The following is a 14447-nucleotide window of genomic DNA, read 5'->3' as shown; positions in this document are numbered from 1 at the left end:
CGGGGTGGGTTCGCATGTTTAGTGGCCTACTCGCCGAGTCCATGAAGAACTCGACAAGTAGGAGCTGGCCTACCCGGCATTTATGAAATCTCCTTGCGTATGAAACCCGCATTGTGTGCTTGGATTTCACATTAAGAGCCTTTTTATCCATGCATGCACGTAAAGTGTGCATCTTTACTTGAAATGCATGCCTTAGAAGCTTGGATCTATAATTTGGAGCCATAACATGGCTTAAAAGAGTCTGTATTGCTTAAGGACCGACATAACTCAACGAGTCGGAAGGCCGACTCAGCCAGTCATATAAAGATAGGCCCTAACCCGACGAGGTAAATGAACAACTCGGCGAGTCCGATGAAGATTGCCATAGAACTCGACGAGTCGGTTTAGGTTTCCCCAATTTATGTATGCGTGTGTAACCGTTGAGTTGCAAGAAGGAAACTCGACGAGTGCCCTTAGATTTCAATCGTAAACCAAAGGAAATCGACGAGTCTCTCTGTGACTCGGCGACTGGGAAAGTACTTCAATGGCTCAGCTTTCAGCCGAGGGTACTCGGCGAGTTAGGGTCAACATGGACTGTTGACCTTGACTGATGACTTTGATTTTGACCAGGGTTGATTAGCTGGACTTTAGGTTACCTTGAAAGCTTGGGAACTTGTGGGTATAATTATACTATGGTAATAGGCGGTGGAGTTTTTTTACAGTGATCCGAGAATTGGAGTTCGTCTATCGAGCCGACCTCTACAAGGTGAGTTATCCTCACTATATCAATGGGGTCTATGTCCCCAAGGCCGACCCTTAAGTTGTTATTGTTATGATGTGCTACATCTAGTTATGATCTGTTAGATCGGAATCAGGATAGACAATAGATTATGCTCTTATGATCCATAGGGATTGGTATATTAGTGAGCATCTAGGTCGTTACTCTAGTTACAAGAGATTTCTAAGATTGATGATTAGTGAGATACCTATGTTTGATGTTTGAATATGCTAGTATATGATAGTTATGCGCACGTCGTTATTTGCTTGTTGTTTGGGTTGAGGCGGTCCTGCTTTGTGTTGAAGGCCAACATACCCTATAAGCGGTCCGGGGAGACTGTAGGTCCATGTGGCGGTCCATTCATGCTGAAGGCTCGGGATAGGATCTGATAAACTGAAGGCCCTACAGGGCGGTCCAGTCAGGCCGATGGCCCGGTATGCCTGTTATTGATTGTCTGTTATTGATACGAAATTATCAGCGTTGTATTGGTATTTTGGGGGTAGCTCAGTAAGCCCTTGGGGCTTACAATTTTCAGTTTATCGTTTCAGGTACTTCAGGAGATAATGGCAACGCGAATGTGTGACCCTACCGCTCCTCATCCTTTTGATTTAGCTATTGGGACACTCTGATGAATAATGATTTGAAAACATTTTTGTAAAAAAATATACTATTTGGTTTTATTTATAATTTAAAAAGTTTAAATTTGGCGTAAAATTTTTGAATGTGACATTTATACATAAAATTCATCATTATGTATTGGCCAAAATCTTAACTTCTCATTAATATCTAGACAAAATATCACACCATCTCATATTTTTCGCTTTCAACAATGTTCTGGGAGATTAAATTCATCTAGTTACACAACATTATAGTATGCATAAAAAAATGTCAATGTTGAAGATTAAGTAAATGAAGTTCATACTATGGAAAAGAAAAGAAACTAACAAGAAAACCACTAAGGAGAAGAAACTACCTCGAATAGCAAAGTAATTGGTATGAAAAATTTGATTAATGAAAATAATGATGATTAATTGAAGATGGTGTAAGTTAGTTAGTTAATAATAGAAAATTGCTTTTAAAAAATGGTTAATGATAAAAAGATCGTTTAAGTGAATTGGTTTTGGTTGATAAAGTTAATGAAACCTAATATCTCAAAATAAAAAAACTATACATGAAATCAAAGTCTCGTCATCATTTCAAACGGGTAGAAAAATAAATAAGCGGATATTTGATTTATCTTCTTTTAAACTACAACCACCACCAACCCTATTACCACAATTACTACCAAACTCCGTAATCTTTTGCCTCTATCCCCACCCCTTAACAATAGCGCCTTCCTCACCCTCGTCATTGCCTATATCACCCAAAAACCACCACCGTAATTCGAACCCCATCTACTACTCATACAATCTCTTTACTCTCACTCCCTATGTCGTTTACCATAGTGAACAACCATCTGTCACACAATCAGCCTCTCCATTTAATGAAGTATGCCTTAGAACCTCCTAGCCATACAACCAACTCTATTACTGACTTTCTCCTACCCTTCATCTACGTTTATGTTGTGTTATCGAATTATTTCCGTATTCTATTGAATATTCTCTACAATGCAACCTGATTTCATGACAACTAAAATCTACTATATTTCATGGATAGTCATTGAATATATTAATGAATCTCTTTTCGAATGTACATCCTATCACCGCTGTAAGGAGTTCTAACCATAAATATTTTTATATTTAATTTTGCAACTTACTTCTTGAATATTTGGTTGTAAGTAAGCCTTAATCATGCTTCAAAATCCCACACATGCAATGGGAGTCGAAAATGAAACCATTAAATAGATTGGGATGGTTTTCTATGCCTTAGATTGTTGTTACATTTTTTCTTTTGATTTTTATGAGGTTTTAATAGTTTAAGATAATTCACTTCATATTCATTGTTTATTGTTGTATTTTTCAGTTTTCAAAAGATATACGTAAGATTTTTGTTGTGATTGAAAATGTTGTTTGGTACTTTGGATTTATTTTTACTTTTGTTGGTATTGAAACATTTTAAGCCTTTCAAGAGAATTCATAGCATCTGACTGATTTTTGGAAAAAGATTTAAGAGCCAACATGTTTTATTTTTGTTAAGCCACAGATGCACCTAAATAGGTATCAGTTTGTAACATTACTTAAGAACTACCACTGGCACCATACTAAATAACTATATTGCCATTGTATTCTCCTTATCTTCGTATATGTTTTAATCATCAAGATCCCAAGACATAAAAGTTTGGACTTCGTTTTACCCAATTTACCCTTGATGAAGATATCCCTTTTTTACAGTTTGGTACATGTTTTCCTCATTTTTCCTAGAGGTTGTTGCACCATTGAATTTGAAAGCTTTAACTGCGTAAAATTGATATTTTTATTTTTTATTTTTTAATCTTGAAAGGTTAAATTACCAAATCACCTAATCTATTGGTTTCTTATTATTCAGAGGGAAAGAGATCAATGAGCAACTTCCAGTAGCAAAGAATGTCTTAATTATTACTCAAAGATGAAGCAACATTTTACCGATCATTATGTACCTTATTACAGATCATGATAGTATAGAAATTTAGATATTTTGCTGTCATAGAATGTTAGGATATCACACTTTTATATCATGTATGTCAATGTTTCGTGTAATTGGGATACAAATTTTGACATAAAAAATTCTAAAGTTTATTTTTTAATTATATTTTTAAACCTCCACTATTGAGAGCATTTGCTTCATTAATGGTTACGAAGAAACCATGTTCCTTTGTACGTTTTGTGCAGTATTGTATTTATCAAGATTCATGTTATAGTTTCTTTCTTTTTTACTCTGTTAAATTTTGGTATCGGTACGTATGAGTAATATGATTTTTATGTGTCTTGAGTTTGTTCTATGTATGTCTCTATTGTGTGATTGTGTGTCTATGTGTGTGCGATTGTGATTCCGCTGAATGTATTAAATGGCAATTTACTTTCATTTGTGTGACGAATATTGCATTTTACATTCATTTCTTTTTTCATAATTTATTTTAATTATTTTTCTTAAAAAACCATCTCATTTTGAATTTTAAATCCAAAAGGACTGGAAAATCAAAAGTGAAGCATGCGTATTTTCTGAATTTAACAAAGATATCTCTATTTCGTGCTATTAATCGAACAAATGAAAAAACACGTAGAATTATAGTATTATACTTTTAAACGTAAGTTTACTTTATTTTTTTGCCCAACAAAGGAATATTTTGGGAACAAATCAATTGAATATCAAAGAAAGTAAAAATTAAAATTAAGCGAGTTAAATTTCAAAATACTAATTAACTAGGCGTATTTTGGTCATAGTCAACCTAAAAGTATCTATTTCTTTTTATAAATAGTATAAATCGAACAAATCAAACCAAAAGTGCATTTATACTATTATACTTTTAAAGAAAGGTTATACATTAAAAGTTAAATGAACGTCAACCATTTAATTAAGGGATACATTTCCAATACAAGCATATGTCGTTACTAAAACCGAATAATTATGCTATTACATTTTCAGGATGTAAATAGCAAGGAATACTATTTTAATTTAATGTATGTTTATTACACAAGATACATTAAGTTCAAGATTGTCTATATTAAGGATAGACACTCTTAGGCAAATAATCGAAATATGTTAAATCTTTTCACCATGAGATTCTTGTTCTTTGTTGTTTTAATGTTATGTGTTATTTACTCTGTAAGTTCTTCAACTTCGGGTGTAGTCAACTCATGGGAGCCATATACAATGTATATCATCAATTCAGAAATTCAAAATCTAATTGTTCATGTTCATTCAAAAGATAATGATCTTGGGAACCATACGATGACCATACGTGACACGTTCCATTGGGAATTTCGTATGAATTTTGGTGAAACAACCGAATTTAGCGGGAAATTTTATTGGATGATGACTGACAATCAAGTCTACAGAGAGATTGCGTTTCCAGTTTTCAATAATCAAATTGCTGCAGAATGTGGTAACAAATTAGTGAAGACGAATAAGTGTTTTTGGTTAGTAAAGTATGATGGTTTTTATTTGTCAAAAGGCAGCCCATCAGATGGGAGGTTAAAGTATTCATGGGGACCTGGAAATATATAAGATAATATTCAACCTTACACGTTTTATCTTTGATACGTAGATTTTTAGTGTGATATAAACAAGTCAGCCACATATGGTTTTTGTTTTGCAGAACATAGTTTGAGTCAGGTTGAATGTTATGATATTTATGGGGACATTGAAATATGTTATTTGCTATAATTATATAGTACTTGATTTCATCTCAGTTTTCTTTTTTTTGAATACAGAAAATATGTTTTTCATAACGAAGTACTAAACAATATATTGAAATAAAAGCATGTTCATACTCTAATAAGAAGTCAATGAAGAGGTTGAATATGTTGAATCAACCTAAAAACTAACCTTTAACCATTGGGGACTTTGTATTTTTTTTGATCAAATAACTAAACCATTCGATATGAACAAATTTTTTCTTTCAATTTGTCTTTAATACAATTAGTTCCTTTTTTAGTCAATGAACTTTCATTTTATTCCTTTACTAAAGTTAAATGCTAAATCTTTGTTATTTATTAAAAAGTTAATTTATTTTAATAAACATTGAATATAAAATTTTGATATTAAATTATATATTTTTAATTAAAATATAATTTTTCGGAGTTATATATATATATATATATATATATATATATATATATATAAAGTTATCATCTTGGTAATTTGAAAAAAAACCATACAAATTATATTTGAAGTGTTGGATTTTTGTGACCATGTTTCAATGAATACTTATCCATTTATTATAACTTCCCTTTTATCAGGTATTGATTTAAATGAAAGTTGATTTGGTTTCAAGATCTACTCGGCCAGTTGGTTGCCCTCCTCGTCGAGTGGCAGCAGGGTGGGTTCGCATGTTTAGTGGCCTACTCGCCGAGTCCATGAAGAACTCGACAAGTAGGAGCTGGCCTACCCGGCATTTATGAAATCTCCTTGCGTATGAAACCCGCATTGTGTGCTTGGATTTCACATTAAGAGCCTTTTTAGCCATGCATGCACGTAAAGTGTGCATCTTTACTTGAAATGCATGCCTTAGAAGCTTGGATCAATAATTTGGAGCCATAACATGGCTTAAAAGAGTCTGTATTGCTTAAGGAACGACGGAACTCAACGAGTCGGAAGGCCGACTCAGCCAGTCATATAAAGATAGGCCCTGACCCGACGAGGTTAATGAACAACTCGGCGAGTCCGATGAAGATTGCCATAGAACTCGACGAGTCGGTTTAGGTTTCCCCAATTTATGTATGCGTGTGTAACCGTTGAGTTGCAAGAAGGAAACTCGACGAGTGCCCTTAGATTTCAATCGTAAACCAAAGGAAATCGACGAGTCTCTCTGTGACTCGGCGACTGGGAAAGTACTTCAATGGCTCAGCTTTCAGCCGAGGGTACTCGGCGAGTTAGGGTCAACATGGACTGTTGACCTTGACTGATGACTTTGATTTTGACTAGGGTTGATTAGCTGGACTTTAGGTTACCTTGAAAGCTTGGGAACTTGTGGGTATAATTATACTATGGTAATAGGCGGTGGAGTTTATTACAGTGATCCGAGAATTGGAGTTCGTCTATCGAGCCGACCTCTGCAAGGTGAGTTATCCTCACTATATCAATGGGGTCTATGTCCCCAAGGCCGACCCTTAAGTTGTTATTGTTATGATGTGCTACATCTAGTTATGATCTGTTAGATCGGAATCAGGATAGACAATATATTATGCTCTTATGATCCATAGGGATTGGTATATTAGTGAACTTCTAGGTCGTTACTCTAGTTACGAGAGATTTCTAAGATTGATGATTAGTGAGATATCTATGTTTGATGTTTGAATATGCTAGTATATGATAGTTATGTGCACGTCGTTATTTGCTTGTTGTTTGGGTTGAGGCGGTCCTGCTTTGTGTTGAAGGCCAACATACCCTATGAGCGGTCCAGGGAGACTGTAGGTCCATGTGGCGGTCCATTCATGCTGAAGGCTCAGGATAGGATCAGATAAACTGAAGGCCCTACAGGGCGGTCCAGTCAGGCCGATGGCCCAGTATGCCTGTTATTGATTGTCTGTTATTGATACGGTATTATCGGCATGGTATTGGTATTTTGGGGGTAGCTCAGTAAGCCCTTGGGGCTTCCAAATTTCAGTTTATTGTTTCAGGTACTTCAGGAGACAATGGCAACGCGAATGCATGACCCTACCGCTCCTCATCCTTTTGATTTAGCTATTGGTACACTCTGATGAATAATGATTTGAAAACATTTTGGTAAAAAAAAATACTATTTGGTTTTATTTTTAATTTAAAAAGTTTAAATTTGGCGTAAAATTTTTGAATGTGACATTTATACATAAAATTCATCATTATGTATTGGCCAATATCTTATCTTCTCATAAATATCTAGACAAAATATCACACTATCTCAGATTTTTCACTTTCAACAATGTTCTGGGACATTAAATTCATCTAGTTACACAACATTACACTATGCAACAAAAAATTTCAATGTTGAAGATTAAGTAAATGAAGTTCATAGTATGGAAAAAAAAGAAACTAACAAGAAAACCACTAAGGAGAAGAAACTACCTCGAATAGCAAAGTAATTGGTATGACAAATTTGATTAATGAAAATAATGATGAATAATTAAAGATGGTGTAAGTTAGTTAGTTAATAATAGAAAATTGCTTTTAAAAATGGTTAATGATAAAAACATCGTTTAAGTTAATTGGTTTTGGTTGATAAAGTTAATGAAACGTAATATCACAAAATAAAAAAACTATACATGAAATCAAAGTCTCGTCATCATTTCAAACGGGTAGTAAAATAAATAAGCGGATATTTGATTTATCTTCTTTTAAACTACAACCACCACCAACCCTATTACCACAATTACTACCAAACTCCTTAATCTTTTGCCTCTATCCCCACCCCTTAACAATAGCGCCTTCCTCACCCTCGTCATTGCCTATATCACCCAAAAACCACCACCATAATTCGAACCCCGTCTACTACTCACACAATCTCTTTACTCTCACTCCTTATGTCGTTTACCATAGTGCACAACCATCTGTCACACAATCAGCCTCTCCATTTAATGAAGTATGCCTTAGAACCTCCTAGCCATACAACCAACTCTATTACTGACTTTCTCCTACCCTTCATCTACGTTTATGTTGTGTTATCGAATTATTTCCATATTCTATTGAATATTCTCTACAATGCAACCCGATTTCATGACTACTAAAATCTACTATATTTCATGGATAGTCATTGAATATATTAATGAATCTCTTTTTGAATGTACATCCTATCACCGCTGTAAGGAGTTCTAACCATAAATGTTTTTATATTTAATTTTGCAACTTACTTCTTGAATATTTGGTTGTAAGTAAGCCTCAATCATGCTTCAAAATCCCACACATGCAATGGGAGTCGAAAATGAAACCATTAAATAGATTGGGATGGTTTTCTATGCCTTAGATTGTTGTTACATTTTTTCTTTTGATTTTTATGAGGTTTTAATAGTTTAAGATAATTCACTTCATATTCATCGTTTATTGTTGTATTTTTCGGTTTTCTAAAGATATACGTAAGATTTTAGGTGTGATTGAAAATGTTGTTTGGTACTTTGGATTTATTGTTACTTTTGTTGGTATTGAAACATTTTAGGCCTTTCAAGAGAATTCATAGCATCTGACTGATTTTTGGAAAAAGATTTATGAGCCAATATTTTTTATTTTTGTTAAGCCACTGATGCACCTAAAATGGTATCAGTTTGTAACATTACTTAAGAACCACCACTGGCACCATACTAAATAACTATATTGTCATTGTATTCTCCTTCTCTTCTTATATGTTTTCATGATCAAGATCCCAAGACATAAAAGTTTGGACTTCGTTTTACCCAATTGACCCTTGATGAAGATAGCCCTTTTTTACAGTTTGGTACATGTTTTCCTCATTTTTACTAGAGGTTGTTGCACCATTGAATTCGAAAGCTTTAACTACGTAAAATTGATATTTGTTATTTTTTATTTTTTAATGTTGAAATGTTAAATTACCAAATGACCTAATCTATCGGTTTCTTATTATTCATAATGAAGGAGATCAATGAGCAGATTCCAGTAGCAAAGAATGTCTTAATTATTACTCAAAGATGAAGCAACGTTTTACCGATCATTATGTACCTTATTACAGATCATGAGAGTATAGAAAATTAGATATTTTGCTGTGATAGAATGTTAGGATATCACACTTTTATATCATGTATGTCAATGTTTCTTGTAATTGGGATACAAATTTTGACATAAAAAATGCACAAGTTTATTTTTTAATTATATTTCTAAACCTCCACTATGGAGAGCATTTGCTTCATTAATGGTTACGAAGAAACCATGTTCCTTTGTAGGTTTTGTGCAATATTGTATTTATCAAGATTCATGTTATATTTTCTGTCTTTGTTACTCTGTTAAATTTTGGTATCGGTACGTATGAGTAATATGATTTTTATGTGTCTTGAGTTTGTTCTATGTATGTCTCTATTGTGTGATTGTGTGTCTATGTGTGTGCGATTGTGATTCCGCTGAATGTATTAAATGGCAATTTACTTTCATTTGTGTGACGAATATTGCATTTTACATTCATTTCTTTTTTCATAATTTATTTTAATTATTTTTCTTAAAAAACCATCTCATTTTGAATTTTAAATCCAAAAGGACTGGAAAATCAAAAGTGAAGCATGCGTATTTTCTGAATTCAACAAAGATATCTCTATTTCTTGCTATTAATCGAGCAAATGAAAAGACACGTAGAATTATAGTATTATACTTTTAAACGGAAGTTTACTTTATTTTTTGGCCCAACAAAGGAATATTTTGGGAACAAATCAATTGAATATCAAAGACAGTAAAAATTAAAATTAAGCGAGTTAAATATCAAAATATTAATTACCTAGGCATATTTTGGTCATAGTCAACCTAAAAGTATCTATTTCTTTTTATAAATAGTATAAATCGAACAAATCAAACCAAAAGTGCATTTATACTATTATACTTTTAAAGAAAGGTTATACATTAAAAGTTAAATGAACGTCAACCATTTAATTAATGGATACATTTCCAATACAAGCATATGTCGTTACTAAAACCGAATAATTATGCTATTACATTTTCAGGATGTAAATAGCAAGGAATACTATTGTAATTTAATGTATGTTTATTACACAAGATACATTGAGTTCGAGATTGTCTATATTAAGGATAGACACTCTTAGGCAAATAATCGAAATACGTTAAATCTTTTCACCATGAGATTCTTGTTCTTTGTTGTTTTAATGTTATGTGTTATTTACTCTGTAAGTTCTTCAGCTTCGGGTGTAGTCAACTCATGGGAGCCATATACAATGTATATCATCGATTCAGAAATTCAAAATCTAATTGTTCATGTTCATTCAAAAGATAATGATCTTGGGAACCATACGATGACCATACGTGACACGTTCCATTGGGAATTTCGTATGAATTTTGGTGAAACAACCGAATTTAGCGGGAAATTTTATTGGATGATGACTGACAATCAAGTCTACAGAGAGCTTGCGTTTCCAGTTTTCAATAATCAAATTGCTGCAGAATGTGGTAACAAATTAGTGAAGACGAATAAGTGTTTTTGGTTAGTAAAGTATGATGGTTTTTATTTGTCAAAAGGCAGCCCATCAGATGGGAGGTTAAAGTATTCTTGGTGACTTGGAAATATATAAGAAAATATTCAACCTTACACGTTTTATCTTTGATACGTAGATTTTTAGTGTGATATAAACAAGTCAGCCACATATGGTTTTTGTTTTGCAGAACATAGTTTGAGTCAGGTTGAATGTAATGATATTTATGGGGACATTGAAATATGTTATTTGCTATAATTATATAGTACTTCATTTCATCTCAGTTTTTTATTTTTTTGAATACAGAAAATATGTTTTTCATAACGAAATACTAAACAATATATTGAAATAAAAGCATGTTCATACTCTAATAAGAAGTCAATGAAGAGGTTGAATATGTTGAATCAACCTAAAATCTAACCTTTAACCATTGGGGACATTGTATTTTTTTCGGTCAAATAACTAAACCATTCGATATGAACAAATTTTTTTCTTCAATTTCTCTTTAATACAATTAATTCCATTTTTAGTCAATGAACTTTCATTTTGTTCCTTTACTAAAGATAAATTCTAAATCTTTGTTATTTATTAACAAGTTAATTTATTTTAATAAACATTAAATGTAAAATTTTGATATTAAATTATATATTTTTAATTAAAATATAATTTTTTGGAGTTATATATATATATATATATATATATATATATATATATATATATATATATATATGTGTGTGTGTGTGTGTATCTATATATATATATATATATATATATATATATATATATATTTATATATAAAGTTATCATCTTGGTAATTTGAAAAAAAACCATACAAGTTATATTTGAAGTTTTGGATTATGTGACCATGTTTCAATGAATACTTATCCTTTTATTATAACTTCCCATTTCTCAGATATTGATTTAAATGAAAGTTGATTTCGTTTTAAGATCTACTCGGCCAGTTGGTTGCCCTCCTAGTCGAGTGGCAGCGGGGTGGGTTCGCATGTTAAGTGGCCTACTCGCCGAGTCCATGAAGAACTCGACAAGTAGGAGCTGGCCTACTCATCATGTATGAAACCTCCTTGAGTATGAAACCCCCATTGTGAGCTTGGATTTGACATTAAGAGCCTTTTTAGACATGCATGCACGTAAAGTTTGCATCTTTACTTGAAATGCATGCCTTAGAAGCTTGGATCTATAATTTGGAGCCACAACGTGGCTTAAAAGAGTCTCTATTGCTTAAGGACTGAAGGAACTCAGCGAGTCGGAAGGCCGACTCAGCCAGTCATATAAAGATAGGCCTGGACCCAACGAGTTGTATGAACAACTCTGCGAGTCCGATGAAGATTGCCATAGAACTCGACGAGTTATATGAACAACTCGACGAGTTGGTTTAGGTTTCCCCAATTCATGTATGCGTGTGTAACCGTTGAGTTGCAAGAAGGAAACACGACGAGTGCCCTTAGAGTTCAATCGTAAACCAAAGGAAATCGACGAGTCTCTCTATAACTCGGCGACTGGGAAAGTACTTCAATGGCTCAGCTTTCAGCCGAGGGTACTCGGCGAGTTAGGGTCAACATGGACTGTTGACCTTGACTGATGACTTTGATTTTGACCAGGGTTGATTAGCTGGACTTTAGGGTACCTTGTAAGCTTGGGAACTTATGGGTTTAATTATACTATGGTAATAGGCGGTGGAATTTTTTTACAGTGATCCGAGAATTGGAGTTCGTCTACCGAGCCGACATCTGCAAGGTGAGTTATCCTCACTATATCAATAGGGTCTACGTCCACAAGGCCGACCCTTAAGTTGTTATTGTTATGATGTGCTAGATGTAGTTATGATCTGTTAGATCGGAATAAGGATAGACACTATATTATGCTCTTATGATCCATAGGGATTGGTATGTTAGTGACCTTCTAGGTCGTTACTCTAGTTATGAGAGATTTCTAAGATTGATGATTAGTGAGATATCTATGTTCGATGTTTGAATATGCTAGTATAGGATAGTTATGCGCACGTCGTTATTTGCTTGTTGGTTGGGTTGAGGCGGTCCTGCTTTGTGTTGAAGGCCAACATACCCTATGAGCGGTCCAGGGAGACTGTAGGCCCATGTGGCGGTCCATTCATGCTGAAGGCTCAGGATAGGATCAGATAAACTGAAGGCCCTGCAGGGCGGTCCATTCAGGCCGATGGCCCAGTATGCCTGTTATTGATTGTCTGTTATTGATACGGTATTATCAGCGTGGTATTGGCATTTTGGGGGTAGCTCAGTAAGCCCTTGGGGCTTACAAATTTCAGTTTATTGTTTCAGGTACTTCAGGAGACAATGGCAACGCGAATGCGTGACCCTACCGCTCCTCATCCTTTTGATTTAGCTATTGGTACACTCTGATGAATAATGATTTGAAAACATTTTTGTAAAAAAAAAATACTATTTGGTTTTATTTATAATTTAAAAAGTTTAAATTTGGCGTAAAATTTTTGAATGTGACATTTATACATAAAATTCATCATTATGTATTGGCCAATATCTTATCTTCTCATAAATATCTAGACAAAATATCACACTATCTCATATTTTTCACTTTCAACAATGTTCTGGGACGTTAAATTCATCTAGTTACACAGCATTACAGTATGCAACAAAAAATTTCAATGTTGAAGATTAAGTAAATGAAGTTCATACTATGGAAAAAAAGAAACTAACAAGAAAACCACTAAGGAGAAGAAACTACCTCAAATAACAAAGTAATTGGTATGACAATTTGATTAATGAAAATAATGATGAATAATTAAAGACGGTGTAAGTTAGTTAGTTAATAATAGAAAATTGATTTTAAAAATGGTTAATGATAAAAAGATCGTTTAAGTTAATTGGTTTTGGTTGATAAAGTTAATGAAACCTAATATCACAAAATAAAAAAACTATACATGAAATCAAAGTCTCGTCATCATTTCAAACGGGTAGTAAAATAAATAAGCGGATATTTGATTTATCTTCTTTTAAACTACAACCACCACCAACCGTATTACCACAATTACTATCAAACTCCTTAATCTTTTGCCTCTATCCCCACCCCTTAACAATAGCGCCTTCCTCACCCTCGTCATTGCCTATATCACCCAAAAACCACCACCGTAATTCGAACCCTGTCTACTACTCACACAATCTCTTTACTCTCACTCCTTATGTCGTTTACCATAGTGAACAACCATCTGTCACACAATCAGCCTCTCCATTTAATGAAGTATGCCTTAGAACCTCCTAGCCATACAACCAACTCTATTACTGACTTTCTCCTACCCTTCATCTACGTTTATGTTGTGTTATCGAATTATTTCCGTATTCTATTGAATATTCTCTACAATGCAACCCGATTTCATGACTACTAAAATCTACTATATTTCATGGATAGTCATTGAATATATAATGAATCTCTTTTTGAATGTACATCCTATCACCGCTGTAAGGAGTTCTAACCATAAATGTTTTTATATTTAATTTTGCAACTTACTTCTTGAATATTTGGTTGTAAGTAAGCCTCAATCATGCTTCAAAATCCCACACATGCAATGGGAGTCGAAAATGAAACCATTAAATAGATTGGGATGGTTTTCTATGCCTTAGATTGTTGTTACATTTTTTCTTTTGATTTTTATGAGGTTTTAATAGTTTAAGATAATTCACTTCATATTCATCGTTTATTGTTGTATTTTTCGGTTTTCTAAAGATATACGTAAGATTTTAGTTGTGATTGAAAATGTTGTTTGGTACTTTGGATTTATTGATACTTTTGTTGGTATTGAAACATTTTAGGCCTTTCAAGAGAATTCATAGCATCTGACGGATTTTTGGAAAAAGATTTAGGAGCCAATATTTTTATTTCTGTTAAGCCACTGATGCACCTAAAAAGGTATCAGTTTGTAACATTAC

General features: G+C 33.4%; 2 protein-coding genes across 2 annotated transcripts; both read left to right on the top strand.

Annotated features, from left to right (window-relative positions):
* Positions 1–4546: 4546 nt before the first annotated feature.
* Positions 4547–4900, top strand: LOC128127946 (S-protein homolog 1-like). Its single transcript, XM_052766696.1, has one exon. The coding sequence runs from the start codon at positions 4547–4549 to the stop codon at positions 4898–4900; it is 354 nt and encodes a 117-aa protein (XP_052622656.1).
* A 5354-nt stretch (positions 4901–10254) lies between these two features.
* On the top strand, positions 10255–10593 carry LOC128127945 (S-protein homolog 28-like). Its single transcript, XM_052766695.1, has one exon. It carries the CDS (start codon positions 10255–10257, stop codon positions 10591–10593), a length of 339 nt encoding a protein of 112 aa, XP_052622655.1.
* Positions 10594–14447: the final 3854 nt, after the last annotated feature.

The sequence above is a fragment of the Lactuca sativa genome, chromosome 8 (assembly GCF_002870075.4).
Source record: "Lactuca sativa cultivar Salinas chromosome 8, Lsat_Salinas_v11, whole genome shotgun sequence".
Classification (NCBI taxonomy): domain Eukaryota; kingdom Viridiplantae; phylum Streptophyta; class Magnoliopsida; order Asterales; family Asteraceae; genus Lactuca; species Lactuca sativa.
Note: the sequence above shows the minus strand (reverse complement) of the source record. Positions and strands in the feature narration are given on the sequence as shown.

Coding starts and splice junctions, on each gene's coding strand:
- LOC128127946 (XM_052766696.1), top strand. CDS start 4,547: ATGTATATCATCAATTCAGAAATTCAAAATCTAATTGTTCATGTTCAT.
- LOC128127945 (XM_052766695.1), top strand. CDS start 10,255: ATGTATATCATCGATTCAGAAATTCAAAATCTAATTGTTCATGTTCAT.